Genomic DNA, 24,126 nt, shown 5'->3' with positions numbered 1-24,126 from the left:
TGTCTGTCCATATCCTTTGCTCACTTTTTGATGAGCTTGTTTGTTTTTTTCTTGTAAGTTTGTTTAAGTTCCTTGTGGCTTCTGGATATTAGCCCTTTGTCAGATAAATAGATTGCAAAGATTTTCTCCCATTCTGTAGGTTGCCTGTTCACTCTGATGATAGTTTCTTTCACTGTGCAGAAGCTCTTTAGTTTAATTAGATACCATTTGTCAATTTTGGCTTTCGCTGCAATTGCTTTTAGTGTTTGAGTGATGAAGTCCTTGCCCATGCCTATGTCCTAAATAGTATTGCCTAGGTTTTCTTCTAGGGATTTTATGGTTTTAGGTCTTATGTTTAAGCCTTTAATCCATCTCGAGTTAATTTTTGTATAAGGTGTAAGAAAGGGGTCCAGCTTCAGCTTTCTGCATATGGCTATCCAGTTTTACCTGTACCACTTATTAAATAGGGAATTCTTTACCTATTCTTTGTTTTTGTCAGGTTTGTCAAAGATCAGATGGTGGTAGATGTGTGGTGTTCTTTCTGAGGTCTCTGTCCTGTTCCATTGGTCTATATCTCTATTTTGGTACCAGTACCATGCTGTTTTGGTTACTGTAGCCCTTTAGTATTGTTTGAAGTCAGGTAGTATGATGCCTCCAGCTTTGTTGTTTTTATCTAGAATTGTCTTGGCTATGCGGGCTCTTTTTAGGTTCCATATGAAGTTTAAAGTAGTTTTTTCCAATTGTGTGAAGAAAGTCAATGGTAGCTTGATGGGGATAGCATTGAATCTATAAATTACCTTGGGCAGTATGGCCATTTTCATGATATTGATTCTTCCTATCCATGAGCATGGAATGTTCTTCCATTTGTTTGTGTCCTCTCTTATTTCCTTAAGAAGTGGTTTGTAGTTCTCCTTGAAGAGGTCCTTTACATCCCTTGTAAGTTGGATTCCTATGTATTTTATTCTCTTAGTAGCAATTGTGAATGGGAGTTCACTCATGATTTGGCTCTCTGTTTGTCTGTTTTTGGTGTATAGGAATTCTTGTGATTTTTGCACATTGATTTTATATCCTGAGACTCTGCTGAAGTTGCTTATCAGCTTAAGAAGATTTTGGTCTGAGACGATGGGGTTTTCTAAATATACAATCATGTCATCTGCAAACAGGGATAATTTGACTTCCTGTTTTCCTATTGGAATACTCTTTATTTCTGTCTCTTTCCTGATTTAATTGGCCAGAACTTCCAATACTATGTTGAATAAGAGTCGTGAGAGAGTGCATCTTTTTCTCGTGCCGGTTTTCAAAGGGAATGCTTCCTGTTTTTCCCAGTTCAGTATGATATTGGCTGTTGGTTTGTCATAAGTAGCTCTTATTAGTTTGAGATACGTTTCATCAATACCTAGTTAATTGAGAGTTTTTATCAGGAAGGGCTGTTGAATTTTGTCAAAGGCCTTTTCTGCATCTATTGAGATAATCATGTGGTGTTTGTTGTTGGTTCTGTTTATGTGATGGATTACGTTTGTTGATTTGCATATGTTGAACCAGACTTGCATCCCAGGGATGAAGCCCACTTGATCATGGTGGATAAGCTTTTTGATGTGTTGCTGGATTCGGTTTGCCAGTATTTTATTGAGGATTTTCACATCGATGTCAGGGATATTGGTCTAAAATTCTCTTTTTTTGTTGTATCTCTGCCAGGCTTTGGTATCAGGATGATTTTGGCCTCATAAAATGAGTTAGGGAGGATTCCCTGTTTTTCTATTCATTGGAATAGTTTCAGAAGAAATGGTACCAGCTCCTCCTTGTACCTCTGGTAGAATTTGGCTGTGAATTCATCTGGTCCTGGACTTTTTCTGGATGGTAGCCTATTAATTATTGCCTCAATTTCAGAACCTGTTATTGGTCTATTCAGGGATTCAACTTCTTCCTGGTTTAGTCTTGGGAGAGTGTATGTGTTCAGGAATTTATCCATTTCTTCTAGGTTTTCTAGTTTATTTCCGTAGAGGTGTTTACAGTATTCTCTGATGGTAGTTTGAATTTCTGTGGGGTTGGTGGTGATATCCCCTTTATCATTTTTTATTGTGCATATTTGATTTATCTCTCTTTTCTTCTCTATTAGTCTTGCTAGAGGTCTATCAATTTTGTTGATCTTTTCAAAAAACCAGCTACTGGATTCATTGGTTTTTTGAAGGGTTTTTTTGTGTCTCTATCTCCTTCAGTTCTCTCTGATCTTAGTTATTTCTTGCCTTCTGCTAGCTTTTGAATGTGTTTGCTCTTGATTCTCTAGTTATTTTAATTGTGATGTTAGCGTGTCTATTTTAGATCTTTCCTGCTTTCTCTTGTGGGCATTTAGTGCTATAAATTTCCCTCTACACATTGCTCTAATTGTGTCCCAGAGATTCTGGTATGTTGTGTCTTTGTTCTCATTGGTTTCAAAGAACATTTTTATTTCTGCCTTCATTTCGTTATATAGCCAGTAGTCCCTCAGGAGAAGGTTGTTCAGTTTCCATGTAGTTGAGTGGTTTTGAGTGAGTTTCTTAATTCTGAGTTCTAGTTTGATTGCACTACGGTCTGAGAGACAGTTTGTTATAATTTGTGTTCTTTTCCATTTGCTGAGGAGTGCTTTACTTCCAACTATGTGGTCAGTTTTGGAATAAGTGTGATGTGGTACTGAGAAGAATGTCTATTCTGTTGATTTGGGGTGGAGAGTTCTGTAGACGTCTATTAGGTCTGCTTGCTGCAGAGATGAGTTCAATTCCTGGATATCCTTGTTAACTTTCTGTCTCGTTGATCTGTCTAATGTTGACAGTGGGGTGTTGAAGTCTCCCATTATTATTGTATGGGAGTCTAAGTCTCTTTGTAAGTCTCTAAGGACTTCCTTTATGAATCTGGGTGTTCCTGTATTGGGTGCATGTATATTTAGGATAGTTAGCTCTTCCTGTTGAATTGATCCCTTTACCATTATGTAATGGCCTTCTTTGTCTCTTTTGATCTTTGATGGTTTAAAGTCTGTTTTATCAGAGACTAGGATTGCAACCCCTGCTTTTTTTGTTCTCTATTTGCTTGGTAGATCTTCCTCCATCCCTTTATTTTGAGCCTGTGTATGTCTCTGCATGTGAGATGGGTCTCCTGAATACAGCAAACTGATGGGTCCTGACTCTTTATCCAGTTTGCCAGTCTGTGTCTTTTAATTGGAGCATTTAATCCATTTACATTTAAGGTTAATATTGTTATGTGTGAACTTGATCCTGCCATTATGATATTAACTGGTTATTTTGCTCGTTAGTTGATGCAGTTTCTTCCTAGCCTCGATGGTCTTTACATTTTGGCATGTTTTTGCAATGGCTGGTACTGGTTGTTCCTTTCCATGTTTAGTGCTTCCTTCAGGGTCTCTTGTAAGGCAGGCCTGGTGGTGACAAAATCTCTAAGCATTTACTTATCTGTAAAGGATTTTATTTCTCCTTCACTTATGAAACTTAGTTTGGCTGGATATGAAATTCTGGGTTTAAAATTCTTTTCTTTAAGAATGTTGAATATTGGCCCCCACTCTCTTCTGGCTTGTAGAGTTTCTGCCGAGAGATCTGCTGTTAGTCTGATGGGCTTCCCTTTGTGGGTAACCCGACCTTTCTCTCTGGCTGCCCTTAAGATTTTTTCCTTCATTTCAACTTTGGTGAATCTGGCAATTATGTGTCTTGGAGTTGCTCTTCTCGAGGAGTATCTTGTGGAGTTCTCTGTATTTCCTGAATTTGGAGGTTGGCCTGCCCTACTAGGTTGGGGAAGTTCTCCTGGATGATATCCTGAAGAGTGTTTTCCAACTCGGTTCCATTTTCTCCCTCACTTTCAGGCACTCCAATCAGATGTAGATTTGGTCTTTCTACATAATCCCATACTTCTTGCAGGCTTTGTTCTTTTCTTTTTCTTCTTTTTTCTTTAGATTTCTCTTCTCACTTCATTTCATTCATTTGATCCTCAATCGCTGATACTCTTTCTTCCAGTTGATCGAGTCGGTTACTGAAGCTTGTGCATTTGTCACGTATTTCTTGTGTCATGGTTTTCATCTCTGTCATTTCGTTTATGGCCTTCTCTGCATTAATTATTCTAGTTATCAATTCTTCCACTCTTTTTTCAAGATTTTTAGTTTCTTTGCACTGGGTACATAATTCCTCCTTTAGCTCTTGGAAGTTTGATGGACTGAAGCCTTCTTCTCTCATCTCGTCAAAGTCATTCTCCGTCCAGCTTTGATCTGTTGCTGGTGATGAGCTGTGTTCCTTTGCAGGGGGAGATGCACTCTTATTTTTCGAATTTCCAACTTTTCTGCCCTGCTTTTTCCCCATCTTTATGGTTTTATCTGCCTCTAGTCTTTGATGATGGTGATGTACTGATGAGGTTTTGGTGTGGGTGTCCTTCCTGTTTGTTAGTTTTCCTTCTAACAGTCAGGACCCTCAGCTGTAGGTCTGTTGGAGATAGCTTGAGGTCCACTCCAGACCCTGTTTGCCTGGGTATCCGCAGCAGAGGCTGCAGAAGATAGCATATTGCTGAACAGCGAGTGTACCTGTCTGATTCTTGCTTTGGAAGCATCCTCTCAGGGGTGTACTCCACCGTGTGAGGTGTGGGGTGTCAGTCTGCCCCTAGTGGGGGATGTCTCCCAGTTAGGCTACTCAGGGGTCAGGGACCCACTTGAGCAGGCAGTCTGTCCGTTCTCAGATCTCAACCTCTATGTTGGGAGATCCACTGCTCTCTTCAAAGCTGTCAGACAGAGTCGTTTGTGTCTGCAGAGGTTTCTGCTGCTTTGTTGTTGTTGTTGATTAGCTGTCCCATGTCCCCAGAGGTGGAGTCTACAGAGACAGGCAGGGCTCCTTGAGCTGCTGTGAGCTCCACTGAGTTCGAGCTTCCCAGCAGCTTTGTTTACCTACTTAAGCCTCAGCAATGGCGGGCGCCCCTCCCCCAGCCTCGCTGCTGCCTTTCAGTTAGATTGCAGACTACTGTGCTAGCAATGAGGGAGGCTCCGTGGGTGGGCATGGGACCCTCCCGGCCAGGTGTGGTATATAATCTCCTAGTGTGCCCGTTTGCTAAGACCCTTGGTACAGCGCAGTATTGGGGTGGGAGTTACCGGATTTTCCAGGTGTTGTGTGTCTCAGTTCCCCTGGCTAGGAAAAGGGATTCCCTTCCCCCTTGTGCTTCCCAGGTGAGGCGATGCCTCGCCCTGCTTCAGCTCTCATTGGTTGGGCTGCAGCAGCTGACCAGCACCGATTGTCTGGCACTCCCTAGTGAGATGAACCCAGGACCTCAGTTGAAAATGCAGAAATCACCTGTCTTCTGTGTTACTCGTGCTGGGAGCTGGAGACTGGAGCTGTTCCTATTCGGCCATCTTGCTCCCATCTTGAACATTCTTAACCCTGGCCCTGGAATCAGGCATTTCTCTAAAGAGCTCTGGTTCCCTTTGGTGGAAAACGGTATTCATAAACCAAGATCTTGGCACTAAGTGTGCTCATTGGTATTGAAATGTCATTGTTACCTAGCCCTATCAGTGGAGAGAACTAGGAAATATATGGGGGTTTTTTTGTACATGCACACAAACACATGTATACATTTATGACTATATCTGTCATTGATCTGTTATTTGTTACCTATCTAAACCTCTATCTATCTAGAAGAGTATGAATATAAACGAATACTTCCACTCCAATCTAATTTCATAAGATTCATGCTAGTTTTCTCCCTTTCTGAATCCATGACTCCCTTCTGCAAAGGTGAGAAGCCTGGCTTCCATCATCCTTAATATATTTACATATTTGATCAATTCCCTTTATGTAGCCAAACCTTGCCCATCCCTTCCCACTCATGGATGCTCTCCTCACCTCGTGTGTGTTCTCCATGCCCTATTTAGGCTCTGGCTGCTCTTGCAGGCCACCCCTCTGTGTGGACCCTTTCTCTGCTTGCTTGGACTCCCACACCCAGGCAGGCTGTTTCCACATGAACACCCACTTGGTCCTCATCCTACTTGGTCTCTGACTTGGAACCACCATGACTCTCTTCCCTACCCTAATGTGTGGCCACCATCTGGCTGCCACCCACCTAATGGCTTTAGGACTAAATTATTCAAAAGGGAAAATAAAGGAAGAAATAGGAAAAGAAAAGGAATGAGTACTTTTAGCCATTTTGCCCAATCAATTGAGCAATCAACTGTTTTTTATTAAGTGTTCTTTGCGTTAAGACAGTTGGGAGTTGAGGACGGAATGCAGGAGGTGTAAGAAAAAGTTTCCGGTCTCCCAGAAATATCAGGGGAGATGGGCTGAAAACGTTAAATTGAAACTAATGATATAATAATGGCTTCAGTTGTATGTTACAAAACATATGTGCTACAAAAAGCATAATTTTTTTTTTTGAGATGTAGTCTCATTCTGTCGCCCTGGCTCGAGTGTGGTGCTGTGATCTCGGCTCACTGCAGGTTCAAGCAATTCCCCTTCCTCAGCTTCCTAGGTAGCTGAGATTACAGGCACATGCCACCACGCCTAGCTAATTTTTGTATTTTTAGTAGAAATGGGGTTTCACCATGTTGATCAGGCTGGTGTCGAACTCCTGGCCTCAGGTGATCCACCCACCTTGGCCTCCCAAAGTGCAGGGATTACAGGTGTTAGCCACTGTGCCTGGTCAAAAATGTCATAATTAAACTATGAATATTCCTTCTAAACAATGGGCAAAGTCATAGTGGATTAACTCTCACCTATGTTAATAATCAAACTGGAATTCTGACAAGGGCCCCACATCAACAGTGATTACAATGATCAAAATATTTTCTTGTTGGTTCTCAGTCATTCAGTTCTATAGATTTCTCCTTAATGTGCGAGAGATTATGTGATAATACTTTTGTAAAGAGGTTTTTATCGATTTGCTTAATAAAAACTTAGTATAGAATACTCCAGATATAACATGTGATATAAATGTCACTGTTAGAACCATCAAAATAATTTTTATTTTCATTAATGATTGTGGATGAAATTTTTGAGAAATGTTTTCTGTTATCAGAGCTCAGGAGGAGTTAGTGGTGCTAACTGGGGGTGGTGGAGATAGTCCTATAAGAAGCAGAGAAGCCAAATCTACTTCCCCAGCACTGATTTGGTCATCTCCTTTATATTACCAAGTATAACACTCTATATAGACCGTGAGAGCTCAATACATGTAGAGAATCCCTGGTTATTTATGCAGTACATTGGATAAAGCCCATCTTCATTTCAGGGTTCTATTCACAAAGTAATTTGAGGTCTCTGGGGTTCTGGGGCACAGCTTTCTTGAAGAGCAAAGCAGAAGTCCTTAGGGAAATCAGGCTCCACTTACGGTCTCATCCCTTGACTCAGCCGTTAGAACAATGGGTTTTTCTGTTTTAAGAATTCCTCCAAAGTGCAATTTCAGGGGGATCTGCAACAGTTAAACAAGCATATTGAGAAGCATTAAATAAAGCAAAAGTAGAAAGTGTAGCATCAAAGTAAAAAATGCATTAATGACAATAATTCTTTGTAAACATATAAAAACTACTTTCAGTATTATAAATCTTGGATTCTTTGTACTTACTCTATGTGTGAAGATTGGATAGTGAGAGCATTCATCATCAATCATTTAACAGAATATTTATGAGCACCTATTCTGTGTGAGACTTGACCTGAGACAATTTCATGGGAACCTGTGTTCTTTTTTGGTTTAAATTTTAAGAAAATAGATGAGTTTTAAAAATTTAAACCAGATTATTAGGTATAATGGTAAACTATTTTTGAAGAGTCATATAAAGTTAATTTTGTGTATGTTGAAACTTTCAAGGTAATCCTGAGTAGTTATTGTACATTTTAATTATATGGACAGCCTTCAACTTCCAGAGTCCAGTAATTCCTCCCAATGGAACCCATCTATTGTAAAGATGGGAAGACACCTTCAGGAAGCATCATCGTTTTATTTTTTAACATTTTCTCTTGGTTTCCAAGGGTAGTGCAAGTGGGGAACCTCTCAATTCCTACAGTGTTTTGACTCAACTTTTAGCCCCATTCTTATTGAGACAGACACTGCTTCAGTGTTGAGGGAACACAACAGAGTGATATTCTGATCTCCATGGAGTGATGGGCAAGAAAATTGCCATGGAGATCAAGAAGTGCTAGCTTGGAACTTACAAGTGAGTATCTTTCGCACCCCAGGTGTGCCAGAGGACTACTTTCTCTCAGCGCTGCGTCCCCTGTCTGAGCACACATGCAGGATAGCTACATAGCTGGCCTAAAGCCACAAATAATGTGGAATATGGAAATAATATGGAAACCATCTCTATCTTTTTCCTCTTCTATGTAGAAAGCCTGCTTAAGGGGTGGAATTGCTTAATAAATACATGAGACGACCTAGAAATAAGATTTATAGGGTCTTGCTTAATATGAATAAATGACGTCTGTTCTTTAATTTCTTCAGAGAAAATATCCCAAATCTTTTTATAAATATAATATCTTATTATTTAAAACTTTTCAAAAGGCATGAATATATTTTCCCTGCAGACAGACATGCATATGCACATTTGCAAGCACAAACACACATGCAAATACATGAATGTCATTTGTTAAATGTTCATATTAAAATACTTAATATTTGTATGCAAGCCAATCAACTGCACATCACTCCTTAAACATTTACCAAATGACCAAATGCTTGAATTAGATTAGGTCGCTTGCAAGGCACCACTGGGATATTTTAAAAGGAACAAAATGATAGGATATTGTTAATGGATAGGGGGAAGACATTCTTAGACACAGAGAAAATATAGAGAACAAAACTCAACGATTTAATGCAAATTATGAAATTATATGATAATAGTCTCCAGTAACCAATAACAGAGCAGAGGAGTAAATGAGCCCTGGCCTAGGTCGAGAAGACACCTTGGAGAGCTTGAGAATTGAACTAGGTCTTGAAAGATAAGAACAGAATGAGGAGAAGAAAGGGAAGAAGATTAATAGAGTTATAATTGGGTTGAAAAGGAGCCCAGTTGGATAGAGCTAGGCAACTGGAAGGTAAGGTCAGTAAGGATGGCCTTGGATCGTGGTAGTCCTTCATATCCAGTAGAAATACCTTAGTCATTTTCCACCTTGGCTTCACATGAGAAGCAATTGGGGAGCTTTTAAAACCACACTCTAGGCAAATTAGTTTAGAATTTCTGAGATGTCCCAGGCATCATGAATTTTTTTTTTTTCTCTTTTTTTTTTTTTTTTTTTTTTTTTTTTGCGGCATCATGAATTTTTAAAGCTCACTGGTGATTCCAATGTACAGCTAGTGGTTGGGAGCCACTGTCATGAGAAAGCTTCCTCAAGTTCTGGGAAGGAATAGCACCATTCAAAAGTCAAAACAAGATAGTAATTGCACTTCATGATTGTGCAAAATACTTCCCCATCTTTCCAATTGACTTGAAATTGAATTTAAACTTTGCTCAAATTCAAGGAGACTGCAGATAGTCATGCCATGCTAATCTACATTGATGTTACATGATGTTTTTAATGCTACAGCTTTTTAACTTCTAGAACTGAAGCACCCTTAAAGATCACAGATGGGCCCAAATAGATTCCTTGGCCCATAGAACAAATTAGTAGAAGATTAAATAGGTGTGTTCTTTTTTAAATATATAGACCCTTCAGTTAAAATAATTCTTAATAAAACATTATTTATGCAGAAAATTGACTGACCTGTGTTTCTTTACAAGGTTTGAAGGAGAAGTTCTGAAGAACTCTGATTAGAGCAAGTTTCATGTTCATGAGAGCAAACCTCATGCCAATGCAGTTTCTGGGTCCATTTCCAAAGGGCGTGTATATGTAAGGATCTATGTTGTCCTTGTTCTTCTTACTGAACCTGGTTCCATATTGGTAGATTTTTAAAAAGTTAATGACCTAATACCCCTAAGAGTTACATGTTAGGGTTTCTTACTTAGGGCCCACTCCTCTACTTGTAGTACACAGGATACTTTTGTGGACTGGTCATTGAAATCCTGCTATGCTTATTTTACTATGAGAATTGTAAGCTACAGATCCTTTCTACTCTCGTTACACTATAGGAGGTTTCAGTCTTGTTGAGAGGAGATAAATAGTGTTGCAAAGAATATTTATTTCTAAACACTCAGATTATATTCAGGGTGGTTATGTGTTCACACTATAAAGGCACATAAGTGATGAGACTGATGGAAAAGTAGATTCCTGCCTCAAGTCACATTTATATTGGTCATGAGGAAGGAGAAGAAGAAATTGTCTTGCACTATTTCAAAGTTGTTATTTTGCACTTTCCTTCTCATCTCCTCTCTTATTTTTCTAATTCTCCTCCTTCTCCTCCCTACCTTGTCTTATCCCTCCTCTCCCCCTTCTGCTCCTTTTTGTTCTCTCCATCTCTCCCTCTTTCTCCCCCACACCTCCATAGAATAGTTGAAGTCAGATAATGTACATGGGTGTATGATGCTACTGTACCAGTGCAAAGCAGTATCATCACTGCTTTCTTTGTCTATCTGTTCCACTAAGCTATAAATTCTTTGAAGATTAGACCCATGTTTTTTATTCAAACTTGATTCCTAAATATTTGATTATATTAAGAAAAAATATTCATTTCTGGAACATAATAATAGCATTGTGATCATGTGTTTTTAAAAGAGTCCTTATATTTTGAACACTTATGACCCATAAGGACATAACTGATGACCTTCATTTTAAGTTTTTGGGACTGTGGGTGGCTGTAGTTTTCTTTTATCTAGTCTATGGTTTGTAAAGTGTGACAATGATCAATTTCATGAAAAAAAAAAAACTTTCAAAAATAAAAAGACAAGCAAATGATTGTACAAGACCACGACTGTCCTGTAGATTAAGAGAGGCAGAATATGCTTGAACCAGGCTGTTTCAGGGAGGACTGCTTTCCCAGTGGCCTTGTACCTTTCAGGGAGGAACTTCTCAGGCTCTGTCCAGTGCTTTGGGTCATGATGAAGAACATAGCTTGGAATCATCACCACCACCCCTTTAGGTATGAATATCCCATTGATTTCAACATCTTTTTTGCAGACCCTCTCAAGTCTCATAGCAACTGGGAATAATCTGAGCTTTTCATTCACCACCATGTCGAGATACTCCATCTGTAGCACAGTATCATAGGTGGGTGGTGCCTTGAAAGAAAGAAACAGATTTGGATAAACTGAGGTTTTGAATTAACTTTTTTATTTTATTTTTTATTTTATTTTTATTTTATTATACTTTAAGTTCTAGGGTACATGTGCATAACGTGCAGGTTTGTTACATATGTATACTTATGCCATGTTGGTGTGCTGCACCCATCAACTCGTCAGCACCCATCAATTCATCATTTATATCATGTATAACTCCCCAAGGCAATCCCTCCCTCCTCCCCCCTCCCCATGATAGGCCCCAGTGTGTGATGTTCCCCTTCCCGAGTCCAAGTGATCTCATTGTTCAGTTCCCACCTATGAGTGAGAACATGCGGTGTTTGGTTTTCTCTTCTTGTGATAGTTTGCTAAGAATGATGGTTTCCAGCTGCATCCATGTCCCTACGAAGGACGCAAACTCATCCTTTTTTATGGCTGCATAGTATTCCATGGTGTATATGTGCCACATTTTCTTAATCCAGTCTGTCACAGATGGACATTTGGGTTGATTCCAAGTCTTTGCTATTGTGAATAGTGCCGCAATAAACATACGTGTGCATGTGTCTTTGTAGTAGAATAATTTATAATCCTTTGGGTATATACCCAGTAGTGGGATGGCTGGGTCATAAGGTACATCTAGTTCTAGATCCTTGAGGAATTGCCATACTGTTTTCCATAACGGTTGAACTAGTTTACAATCCCACCAACAGTGTAAAAGTGTTCCTATTTCTCCACATCCTCTCCAACAACTGTTGTTTCCTGACTTCTTAATGATTGCTATTCTGACTGGTGTGAGATGGTATCTCATTGTGGTTTTGATTTGCATTTCTCTGATGGTGAGTGATGATGAGCATTTTTTCATGTGTCTGTTGGCTGTATGAATGTCTTCTTTTGAGAAATGTCTGTTCATATCCTTTGCCCACTTTTTGATGGGGTTGTTTGTTTTTTTCTTGTATATTTGTTTGAGTTCTTTGTAGATTCTGGATATTAGCCCTTTGTCAGATGAGTAGGTTGCAAAAATTTTCTCCCATTCTGTAGGTTGCCTGTTCACTCTGATGGTAGTTTCTTTTGCTGTGCAGAAGCTATTTAGTTTAATTAGATCCCATTTGTCAATTTTGGTTTTTGCTGCCGTTGCTTTTGGTGTTTTAGACATGAAGTCCTTGCCCATGCCTATGTCCTGAATGGTACTACCTAGATTTTCTTCTAGGGTTTTTATGGTATTAGGTCTAACATTTAAGTCTCTAATCCATCTTGAATTAATCTTCGTATAAGGGGTAAGGAAAGGATCCAGTTTCAGCTTTCTACTTATGGCTAGCCAGTTTTCCCAGCACCATTTATTAAATAGGGAATCCTTTCCCCATTTCTTGTTTCTCTCAGGTTTGTCAAAGATCAGATGGCTGTAGATGTGCGGTATTATTTCTGAGGACTCTGTTCTGTTCCATTGGTCTATATCTCTGTTTTGGTACCAGTACCATGCTGTTTTGGTTACTGTAGCCTTGTAGTATAGTTTGAAGTCAGGTAGCGTGACGCCTCCAGCTTTGTCCTTTTGACTTAGGATTGTCTTGGCAATGCAGGCTCTTTTTTGGTTCCATATGAACTTTAAAGCAGTTTTTTCCAATTCTATGAAGAAACTCATTGGTAGCTTGGTGGGGATGGCATTGAATCTATAAATAACCTTGGGCAGTTGAATTAACTTTTAACTGAGTCCATGCAGTACTACTGACATGTTAGAAGCTCCAGAGAATAACTCATACTGGTAAAGGATCATAACATTCATAAATTGTTTTAATAACTGTCATGTCCCATTGATATGCTCAACGGCCCACTGAGATGTGTGGAGGAGTTATGAAAGTGGGAGACATTCGGGATGGTTCTCACTCCAGGGACAGAAATCCTTAGCATAACCGTCTAGTGGTTTTTATTTCTCATGGAAACAAATGTGACTAATAGGCTATGAGCATTAGCATCAGATAAAATATGACAAAGTGATTGTCACCTTTCAAAAAAGAGCTCACACATCTGTAACCAAGAAAGTGAAAAGAGACATTAAAAGCAAATTCTCTGTGCCACACAAGGACTATTGGTCAAAGTCCTGCTTTGTAATTCTTTTTGTTATATATACAAACAAAAACAGCTACTAAGCAGGATTTGTATTGTATATATGTGTGTATATATATATACACACACGTATATATATACACATATATACAATACAAATGTATACATACACATATACACACATGAGACTTTTGTTACATACATAAAATGTGGAGAGAAACACTATATTATATAAAATCTCTATCAATAATTTGAGGACAACTAGTCCCTTCTATCCCAAATATGACAAAAGAAGGTTCTGGTTGGATGTTACCAGACCACATGATTTCAGTGCTAGTGGAAATTATAAAGAGGATAGAACCTCACACAGCCCTATCCTCACTTGCTGAAACAGTCTCCTAGTTGTTGCTCCAGGGCTGAACTGTAATTTCTGAAGAACATCCCTTTGTGTTCACCTCACTGCCACACCCAGGCCAGCCCAAAGCCGTTTCTCTTCATACCACAAAGAATCCCAGTTTTGGCAGAGGTCTGAAAACAGTACAGTTGATATGCACCTAGTACTTGGTGTTATATTTGGAAGGCACTCTTATAGAGTTTAAGAGTTTAGCTCAGGTGTCAGATACCCTGGTTCCTACTTGGCTTCTTCACCAGTGGTTACCTGACTGAAACATGAGACAGGTGTGGGGCAGAGCTGAGTCAGCCTGCACAGCGCACCCAGGGCCAGGCTCCGTCAGACCACAGCCAGCATAGAGCAAGTCCTACCAATATTACCAGAGCTCACTGTCAAGACTTGTGAGCAATAAATGCTTATGGTTAGATGCCACTGAGGTTTTGGATGTTTTTTATTTAGAATTATTGTGATAGCAGAAAGCAGATGAACCAGGGAGAGGACTGTTTAACAAAGATCTTACACTTCTGCCAATAGCAACCATTCCCTATGTTTCTTTCTTTTTCTTTTTAGAGCCTTCCTACACAGTGTCAGTGAAGGAATCATGATTTTGCTTTTCATAAAAATTCTCCTGGGAAGTGGTGAGGAGGCATTTTTGCTAAGGCTTCACCTCCTCCCTCCTTCTCCATGTATCATCCACTCACCTTATTGGGTAGAACTGCATCAATTTCCTCCTGCAGTTTCTGCTGGACATCAGGGTGAGTGGCCAGTTCATACATAACGAAAGAGAGAACACTGCTCGTGGTTTCATAGCCAGCAAAAATGAAAATAATTGATTGGGCCACAAGCTCCAGATCAGACAGAGCTGAATGGAGAAGAAAGACATTTTAGGTAAATCAGATCAATATAGGCTATCACAGTTTAGATGAAGAGAAATCTAAGTGAAAGTACTTAAATCCCTAGGGAAAAAAATAGAAAAGCAATTCAGAGTCTCACTGGGGGTGGTTTCATTCTGATGTGTGTCTTACAGAGCCACAACAAGGCAAATCATTTTTATCAAGTTTTCCCCAAGGTCTTCGAGAATGTGGGCCATCCACTCCTTCTTGTGCCATCCCTGACACCTGCACAGCTGGGTAATTTCCAGAGAGAGCATTTCTTCGTAACATACTCAGTGTTATGGGTGTGCTCCTCGAATGATCCTAAAAGTACTTTGTTGTAAATTAATATGGGGTAGTCTTCTCTCCCAAGAAAAATGTAATTTATTTTAGCCAAAATATACCTTGACAAACTTTGAGAGAATTTGCAACATTAATGGTTAAATGTATGGAAAATTAAAGGACATTTCCTGTAGATATGTTTGAGGGAACTTAAGAGACCAATATTGGAATACAGACCACCTTTTGCTACTCAAAGTGTGGTCCATGGGTCAGAAGCATCTGGAAGCTTATTAGAAATGCACAGGTGGCCGGGTGCAGTGGCTCAAGCCTGTAATCCCAGCACTTTGGGAGGCCAAGACGGGCGGATCACGAGGTCAGGAGATCGAGACCATCCTGGCTAACACTGTGAAACCCCGTCTCTACTAAAAAAAAGCTACAAAAAACTAGCCGGGCGAGGTGGCGGCGCCTGTAGTCCCAGCTACCCGGGAGGCTGAGGCAGGAGAATGGTGTGAACCCAGGAGGCGGAGCTTGCAGTGAGCTGAGATCCAGCCACAGCACTCCAGCCTGGGTGAGAGAGCGAGACTCCGTCTCAAAAAAAAAAAAAAAAAAAAAAAAAAGAAATGCAAAGGCTGGGTGCGGTGGCTCACGCCTTTAATCCCAGCACTTTGGGAGGCCAAGGCAGGTGGATTACCTGAGGTCAGGAGTTCAAGACCAGCCTAACCAACACAGAGAAACTCCATCTCTACTAAAAATACAAAATTACCAAGGCATGGTGGCACATGCCTGTAATCCCAGCTACTCAGGAGGCTGAGGCAGAAGAATTGCTTGAATCAGGGAGGCTGAGATTGTGGTGAGCCAAGATTGTGCCATTGCACTCCAGCCTGGGCAACAAGAGCGAAAACTGTCTCAAAACAAAACAAAACAACACAACAACAACAACAAAAACAGAAATGCAAAATCTCAAACCCAACTATTGAAGTACTGATTCACAATCTGAATTTCACAAGATGCGGTGATTTGTGTGCATAGCCCAGCTTGAGAAGTATGGATTGTATCTTTGAGATGCATCAGCTGATAAATCTAGGCTATAGGTCTCAGAATTGACTATCTCAGGATGTACAGCAACTGGAGATGGACAAAAAGCTAGAAGAGTGGTGATTGACTGTAGTCTGATGAATGGCATTAAAATAGCATAAGCTCCTATGATTAGAAGTTTGCCCCCATCTTGGTTTTTCTCCTGAGAGAAGCTCAGGATGGTCCATCACTGGTCTGTTTGATCAGGACTGGATTAGGACATTTAGAAACCTGGAACACAGAAATTAATATGGTGCCTGTTCCAACAATGTAATTCACAACTAAAACCAATATGGAAAGAGTGTGAGAAATGTTGACAGAGCTGTGATTTACCAGTCAAGATTTCTGTGATGCAGTTGTGGGTAAATTCAACTATCTAATAATTGTATTCAGTTACCATGAAACTGATGATACTGATGTGAAATTGAACTATAATCTCAAAGTTTAGAGCTCTGCTGTCCAATATGGTAGCCACTATCAACATGTGGCTATTTAAAATCAAATTTTATTCAATTAAACTTAAATACAATTTAAAATTTTTCGTCAGTGACACTAGCCACATGTGTAGTACTCAATAGCTATATGTGTCTAGTGATTTCTAGATGAAACACTAACACAATAGGCTATTTCCTTTATCACAGCAAGTTGTATTGGGATAGATAGATGAATAGATAGATAGGTGATAGATAATCAATAAGCAGATAAGTAGATGATAGATGGATAGATAATAGATAGATAGATATAGATAGACAGACAGACAGAAGTAGATGTAGACATGAACATATTTAAAGTGGTATGCTGAAGTCAGCCTACTCCTGCTCTCTAGAACCAATGATGAAATATTCAGGAATTTTGTGACATGATTGCCAAATCTTGGTGGCTTGAAATTGAACATGGTCATCATTTTGCCACTGTCATAGTAATAATGACTTCAGTGAAAATCCAACATGGGTTTTAAAACTAGTAGGTGAAAGATTGAAGACAAAGAGGATATTTACACGGTCTCAGAGGTTTTCCACACAAGTTACTTATCCATTCCAAAGGAAAAAATAACTTTGTAGTAGATTAACCTGGTGAACACACTTTCACCAAAAAATGCCAGTTAAAATCACCCTTATTAGGAAAGCATGCCTCCTGATTGTATGTTAGATGCATTAGGTTGCTGCAAAAGTAATTGCGGTTTTTGCCATTAAAAGTAATCACAAAAATTTGCAATTACTTTTGCAGAAACCTAATAAATTTCCAGGCAGAAATTTTAATTCTGAGGATCTGGAGGATGCTGAGAACTGCTACTTGATCTCATGTAGGTGATCCACAGACCACTGACTCTTTCTGGCATGCCAGGTTTCCTTAGGGTTGCCCTTTAAGTTTAGAACATGGCTATCTATGCCTGTATGCCTCTACAAAGTGCCTCCAGCTACCATTTATAACATCCAAAACTGTGTCATACTGCTATGTGGCAGAAATTCTCGTCTTCCTGGAATACTTCCTGCACATTTTCAGAACAAGGGCCTCCCTCTGAGTGCCCCACCAGTAGCCCCCAGAAGCACTCTTTGGATACCTTTGTGGGACTCAGTGTCTTTCGAATTCTGAGAGTCAATCATCAGCTGAAGGAAATCCACTCAGCGCTAGAAGCAAAAAGAGAAATTTTATTGACAGAAAGTGACTCATGAAGTCAGAAGTTAATTGGAAGTGCAGTCGTCAACCTCCCTTCTGAGAATATGGCCCCTTGAAGACCGGAAATCTGATGGGTGTTGCCTGAGTCACCAGTGAAAAAAATATCCATCTAAATCCTTGGAAAGCAGGATGTTTTCCTGAAACAAATCTGGATAAAATGTTCAATTGCATTTTGGTCTTTTCTGTGGTCCTAACTGCATACCCATGAAGAAGTCCTGGACGTTTTATTTTTCTGTCTTCTTCACCAATATCTACAAAGATTATTCTCCTGACATTTCCAGAACTTATCAGCAGCTTTGGTGGGAGCATCTTCAAATACTCCAACATTCCCAAAATCTATACAATCTTCAGCGACACCTGGGTTACCCATTCCTGCCTCCCTGACCTGCAGACATCCTTTGGCTGGCCTCTAGGGCTCATGAAGGCAAAGCTGAGTTAGCCAGCCTTGCAGCCTCAATTCCCAGAGAAGATCCCTGTTCACTTGAGGCTGTGAGAGAGCTCAAATGTAACACACACTACACTTCAGCAGGTGGCCTGATAGGGCCTTTCATTGGAGAAGGTTTGAAATAACGGGCTTGTACTTGAAATGATTCTTTACCAATCTATGATCTAGAGAAAGCATAATACCAGAAAAAAATATATCTAAACAGTAATGTTTATCCTTTGACAATTTATTGAAGGGAAGTGATGTGATAAAGTTTTATGTGAATAATATTTATGCCATGGCATACTAATTGTGGTGCCTGATATTAAATTTTAAGTGCTATCTCTGACTCGTTCTCATATCTCCTTCCCCAAACTCCACTTTCTGCAACCAAATGAATTATCTTGCTCTAAGCATGAGTACTCTTTATGTTAAAATATTTCTCTAAAGACAGACAGGGAAGTGCACCAATCATATGTATATTAACAAAAAATTATGAAAAACTAAACATCCTTCTGTAACTACCACCATGTTTTACCTTTTGTGTCTCTTTGAGGCGATCTTCTTTTATCCGCTTTACAGATTTTCTTAGAAAACTTGTAACTTTTCTTGAAAACACAGTGATATTTAATGCTTCAAAAATTGGGGTAAGGAATGGAAAGATTTCTGTAGGGAAAAAAAAAAAACACACAACAGAAAATGAAACCATTGTGAACGTGCAAAACTTACCTGGAGCAATTCTTATTTTCTCTGCCAATCAGAAAAGTAAAATACATCAAGGTTCTCAACTGGAAGCCATTCCTTCTCTGACTTTTGCCCCTCTCCCAGGCCAGTGGCTGAGCAAGGGCAGGTCTATGCATAGGGACCACCACTACATCAGTGAGATCAGCAGCCCCTTCTGCATCATTCAAATAATGAAAAAAACAAAATTCAGTGCCCTAATCTCTTTGCCTTTATCTATTGGATGAGAGTCTCTTAGGATAACCCAAATCATAATCTGCTGCTTAAATTAATCATGTTCAAGAAATAGCAGGTAATCAAGATAGAAATAACACAGTGTATCTCGGTCACCTATCACGGAATAAAGCTAAAATCAATAAGGTAAGGAAAACTGGGAAACTCACATATATTTGGAAGTAAAATAATAAACTTTTAAGTAACCAATGAGTCAAAGTAGAAATTAAAAGGGCAAATAGAAAGTGTTTAGAGCTGAACAAAAATTAAGATGTGATAGGCCAGACAGAATCTGATGGTATTTGGCAAAAAAGTGCTCAGAGGGAAATTTATAGTTGTGATGTCTAAATTTACAAGAACAAAAAATCACAAATCAATAATCTACATTCATGCCACAACACAGTAAATGAAGAAGGGCAAACTAAACCTGAAGCCAGCAGAAGAAAGAAAATAATACAGACTAAAGCGCAAATTCGTGAACTAGAGAACAAAAAAAAACCCTGACAAATTAATGTCAATTCTATGAAGTGTCCTGAATAGGCAAAGTTATAGAGACAGAAAGTTGATTTGTGGTTGCATATGACAACAGGGTTTGTGGCAGGGGGTTGATAGCTAAAAATGTATGAGGTCTCTAGATTGACAAAAATATTTTAAAATTTACAATGGTGATGGTCATACATATCTTCAAATGTACTACAAACCATTAAGCTGTACATTTTAAGTGGATGAATTATATGCTGATTTACATATCAATAAAGCAGTTATTTTTAAGAGCGAGAGAGAGAAAAGGAAATAGTAGTCCACGTACTCATTGAGAGAATGAATGGATCTAATGAATTAAATCTTAAAAGCTTCTTGGTGTTTTCCACAAAGGGGTCTTGTGGATTGTTGAGAGAGTCGACATTCACTCCAAATGATGTGCTAGTGATCACATCCATGCTGTAGGCCCCAAAGACGCTGAGCGGAGAGAGACGTGGAAAATTAAAATCAGCACCTCTTTACCATCCTTCCACTATGTATGCAACAGGAAACCCTCATGTCCGGTCAAGACAGACAAAGAGCCACAGACTTTCAGAACTATCTACTGGATCATCTCTCATCACACTCCCTCAGAAGGTGGTTATCGGGTGCCAGTGACGCAGCTGGCCCTATGCTGGGGGTGATGGAGACACTCAACTGAGTACCTTTGAGATCAAGGAGCCCATCATAGGAAGACAGGGACCCACTATCAGAGAACTAGAGTAGCATGTGTTGAGTGTGGATGATATAAGGTGGGTAAACACTGTGCTTCAGCAGAACAGGAGGAGAAAAATTCATTCTTCTTAGGGGCTCAAGACAGGTGACATTGCCTGACTACAGACTCTATGCCCAGAGCTGATTCCTCTTCAGCACTTCACAAAATAGCAACACCCTGTTCTGAGCTCCTAGAAATATCATCCTTATTCTCTACACTCCCTGCTCAAGCTTTGGAAAGTTTCACTATCCCCAGCTCTTGTGAGCTGAGATTGCCCTGACGGCAGAATCATTTTAGTAAAATGTAATGACCAACAATGTCCTGGTTTAAAAAAAATTCACTAAAAGTTGATTTGGAAATTCCTATAGCTGAGTGACCACATATCCCTGGTCTGCCCAGGGCAGACACAGATTACACCTGTTGTTCCTGCATAATTGAAGCACATACCAGTGTAGACAGCAAATAATAGGCTTACCCTACCTTTAGCATTAAACCCCCACCCCTTCTCTTTAAGACTAGAGGAAAAAGCAGTGGTGGGAAAGTTTAATATTTAGTATTCTACTGATATCCTCAGAAAAATCATGAAAGGGTCAAAATTATTCAAAGTTCTCCATTATAACTTTCCCATCGTACTCACTGCCAACCAATAGATATCAAGTGCCTTCCCCTTCCACCATTCCATACACGCCATGCTTAAAACTTTGGTACAATCACACTCCCCCCCCCCCCCCAAAGTATGCATTTAGTCTTCCAGGACATTTGGGTTGACAATTTAATGGATAAGTAAATCCTGGTCCATGTGCATATGGGAGAAGACCTTTTTCCTCCAGCTACCCCACCTCCTCTTGGGAGTGGCCCCATCTTGGGAGACCCATTGAAGTTGCAATACTACAGCCATCCTTTTATCTAGTCACTGGAATAACCCAACAGTGGGAATATCAGCTTCATGGCAGGCAGCTGGCAGGGCTCATGACAGCTCAGAACCCCATGGCTGTGCTACTTACTCTTTCAAGGTGACAGGCTTGCCTGTCTCTGCTTCCCGCCTCAGATTTCTCACCAGCACATCTCCATACTGGGCAATGATAGGGACCATCTAAGCACAAAACACAACACCACCCATAGTAAAATGTGCAGACTCAGGTCCAGAAGAGCATGGCTTTCCCCAGCACGGAGCAGTAAGTGACATTTTATAATGAATTTTGTGATGTCTTTTCTGTACATAAAGATAAAAGACCATTTTTAGGAAGCTCAAATTCAGCAAACTACCCCTTGGAAAGGGACTGTTGTCTTACTTTTTACCTGTCCCCACCTGATTCATTCTTTAAGTTTCTAATTAAAACTCATGCTATTTTCATACCTCCTTGAGTTTTCCACTGGTGAAGGTTGGAGAGAGCAATGATCGTATTCTCTTCCATTCTTCATCCTCAGCTCTAGAGAGGGCACTTTTCATAAATCCCACTGGACCTACAGGCTAGAGTTCAAAGCAGAAACATTTTGTCCTATGTCAGTTGTGGAGATCTCCATGGTTATAGAAAATGTGTTAAACAGGCATCACATATTTAACAAATATTTAGTGACTGTCTACTAGGTGACAGACAGGCCCTATGCTAGATGCTCAATAGAGATTTATCCCAGATGCCCAGTGTCCTGGGATGTATTTGTGTGTGGGGGCAGTGTTCAGGAGACCCAGCCACCTGATGTGGTCTCCAGCCTATATTTCCCAGTCTCCTTTTACATGCAAATTCTCCACATGGTAGGGAACCTGTTCTTCCAGTGGAATAGACAGGATCAACACCTAGCACTTGTGTAGTGTAGAGAGAGAGAGAGAGTGGTGACAGAGAGGCAGGTGGCTTTGGTGTACTGTATGTTGCCTCAGACAAGCTCTGTCTTTATGTTCACCTAAACCATGGGCAACATGAAAAAGAGATGCCTCGATGTGGTGGTTTTAAAAAATTGGTAGGCAATAGTTTTAAAACTAGGAATGTATTTTGAAGAAATAATGCAATTCTATGAACATTCTTTTCTCTTAATTTTTTATCCCACGGATAGAAAAAAAAAGGAAAAGATAATTATTTTTGCCAACTTGGAACTGTCCTATCAAGCCAACATGCTTGAAACTTTCTTTCATCTTCCATAACCATATTTTGTTTTATAATGAGTACTTACAGCACTCTTTTATGTTAAAAATTCAGCAAACTAGGGAGAGAAAGTTCCTCAATTTGATAAAGAGAATCTACCAAAAAAAAAAAAAAAAAAAAACTTCATCTAAATCATGCTTATTGATGAAAGACTGAATGCCTCCCTCCTAATATTAGGAACAATTAAAAAGTTCACCCCATTTACTTGACATTATACTGGGAAGTCCTAGTGCAATAGACAAGGAAAAAGAATTAAAAGGCATACAGATTGGAAAGGAAATGAAAGAATTGTCTCTATTTTCAAGAGACATAATTATCAATGTATAAAATCTCAAGGAATATACAAAAAGACTTCTAGAAATACTAAGTGAGTTCTGCAATGTTCTGTGATACAAGATCAACAAACAAAATCCAAGCATGTTTCTATGTACCAACAATCAATATCTGAAAACACAAGAAAAATATAATATCATTTACAGTCACTCCAACAAAAATGAAATTCTTTAGCTGTAAATCCAACAAAACATGTACAGGATCTCTATGCTGAAAACTACAAATTGTTAAAAAGCAATTGGAGAAAATCTAAGGAAATGGAGAGGCATACTAAGTTCATGAATTGAAAGACCAAACAGAGGGGGGCGGAGCAAGATGGCCGAACAGGAACAGCTCCAGTCTCCAGCTCCCAGCGTGAGTGACATAGAAGACAGGTGATTTCTGCATTTTCAACTGAGGTCCTGGGTTCATCTCACTAGGGAGTGCCAGACAATCAGTGCTGGTCAGCTGCTGCAGCCCGACCAGCCAGAGGTGAAGCAGGGCGAGGCATTGCCTCACCTGGGAAGCGCAAGGGGGACGGGAATCCCTTTTCCTAGCCAGGGGAACTGAGACACACAACACCTGGAAAATCGGGTAACTCCCACCCCAATACTGCGCTTTACCAAGAGTCTTAGCAAACGGGCACACCAGGAGATTATATCCCACACCTGGCCCGGAGAGTCCCACGCCCACGGAGCCTCGCTCATTGCTAGCACAGCAGTCTGCAATCTAAGGGCAAGGCAGCAGCGAGGCTGAGGGAGGGGCACCCACCATTGCTGAGGCTTAAGTAGGTAAACAAAGCTGCTGGGAAGCTTGAACTGGGTGGAGCTCACAGCAGCTCAAGGGGGCGTGCCTGTCTCTGTAGGCTCCACCTCTGGGAACAGGGCACAGCTAAACAACAACAACAACAACAACAAAGCAGCAGAAACCTCTGCAGACACAAATGATTCTGTCTGACAGCTTTGAAGAGAGCAGTAGATCTCCCAGTACGGAGATTGAGATCTGAGAACGGACAGACTGCCTGCTCAAGTGGGTTGCTGACCCCTGAGTAGCCTAACTGGGAGACACCCCCCACTAGGGGCAGACTGACACCCCACACCTCACACGGTGGAGTACACCCCTGAGAGGAAGCTTCCAAAGCAAGAATCAGACAGGTACACTCACTGTTCAGCAATATTCTATCTTCTGCAGCCTCTACTGCGGATACCCAGGCAAACAGGGTCTGGAGTGGACCTCAAGCAATCTCCAACAGACCTACAGCTGAGGGTCCTGACTGTTAGAAGGAAAACTAACAAACAGGAAGGACACCCACACCAAAACCCCATCAGTACGTCATCATCATCAAAGACCAAAGGCAGATAAAACCACAAAGATGGGAAAAAGCAGGGCAGAAAAGCTGGAAATTCAAAAAATAAGAGCACATCTCCCCCTCCAAAGGAACGCAGCTCATCACCAGCAACGGAACAAAGCTGGACGGGGAATGGCTTTGACAAGGTGAGAGAAGAAGGCTTCAGTCCATCAAACTTCTCAGAGCTAAAGGAGGAATTACGTACCCACCACAAAGAAACTAAAAATCTTGAAGAAA

At 40.2% G+C, this 24,126-nt stretch overlaps 1 protein-coding gene across 1 annotated transcript; it reads right to left on the bottom strand.

The window, feature by feature from the left end:
• Positions 1 to 7,179: 7,179 nt before the first annotated feature.
• On the bottom strand, positions 7,180 to 21,556 carry LOC104672097 (cytochrome P450 3A7-like). The gene is given in 9 exon segments (XM_010375800.2): positions 7,180 to 7,392; positions 9,678 to 9,840; positions 10,902 to 11,128; positions 14,276 to 14,436; positions 17,364 to 17,430; positions 18,442 to 18,569; positions 19,666 to 19,814; positions 21,096 to 21,184; positions 21,449 to 21,556. Coding segments are annotated over 9 exon segments (1,173 nt in total). The 5' UTR covers positions 21,542 to 21,556; the 3' UTR covers positions 7,180 to 7,296.
• Positions 21,557 to 24,126: the final 2,570 nt, after the last annotated feature.

This window comes from Rhinopithecus roxellana, chromosome 6, assembly GCF_007565055.1.
Source record: "Rhinopithecus roxellana isolate Shanxi Qingling chromosome 6, ASM756505v1, whole genome shotgun sequence".
Taxonomy (NCBI): Eukaryota; Metazoa; Chordata; class Mammalia; order Primates; family Cercopithecidae; genus Rhinopithecus; species Rhinopithecus roxellana.
Note: the sequence above shows the minus strand (reverse complement) of the source record. Positions and strands in the feature narration are given on the sequence as shown.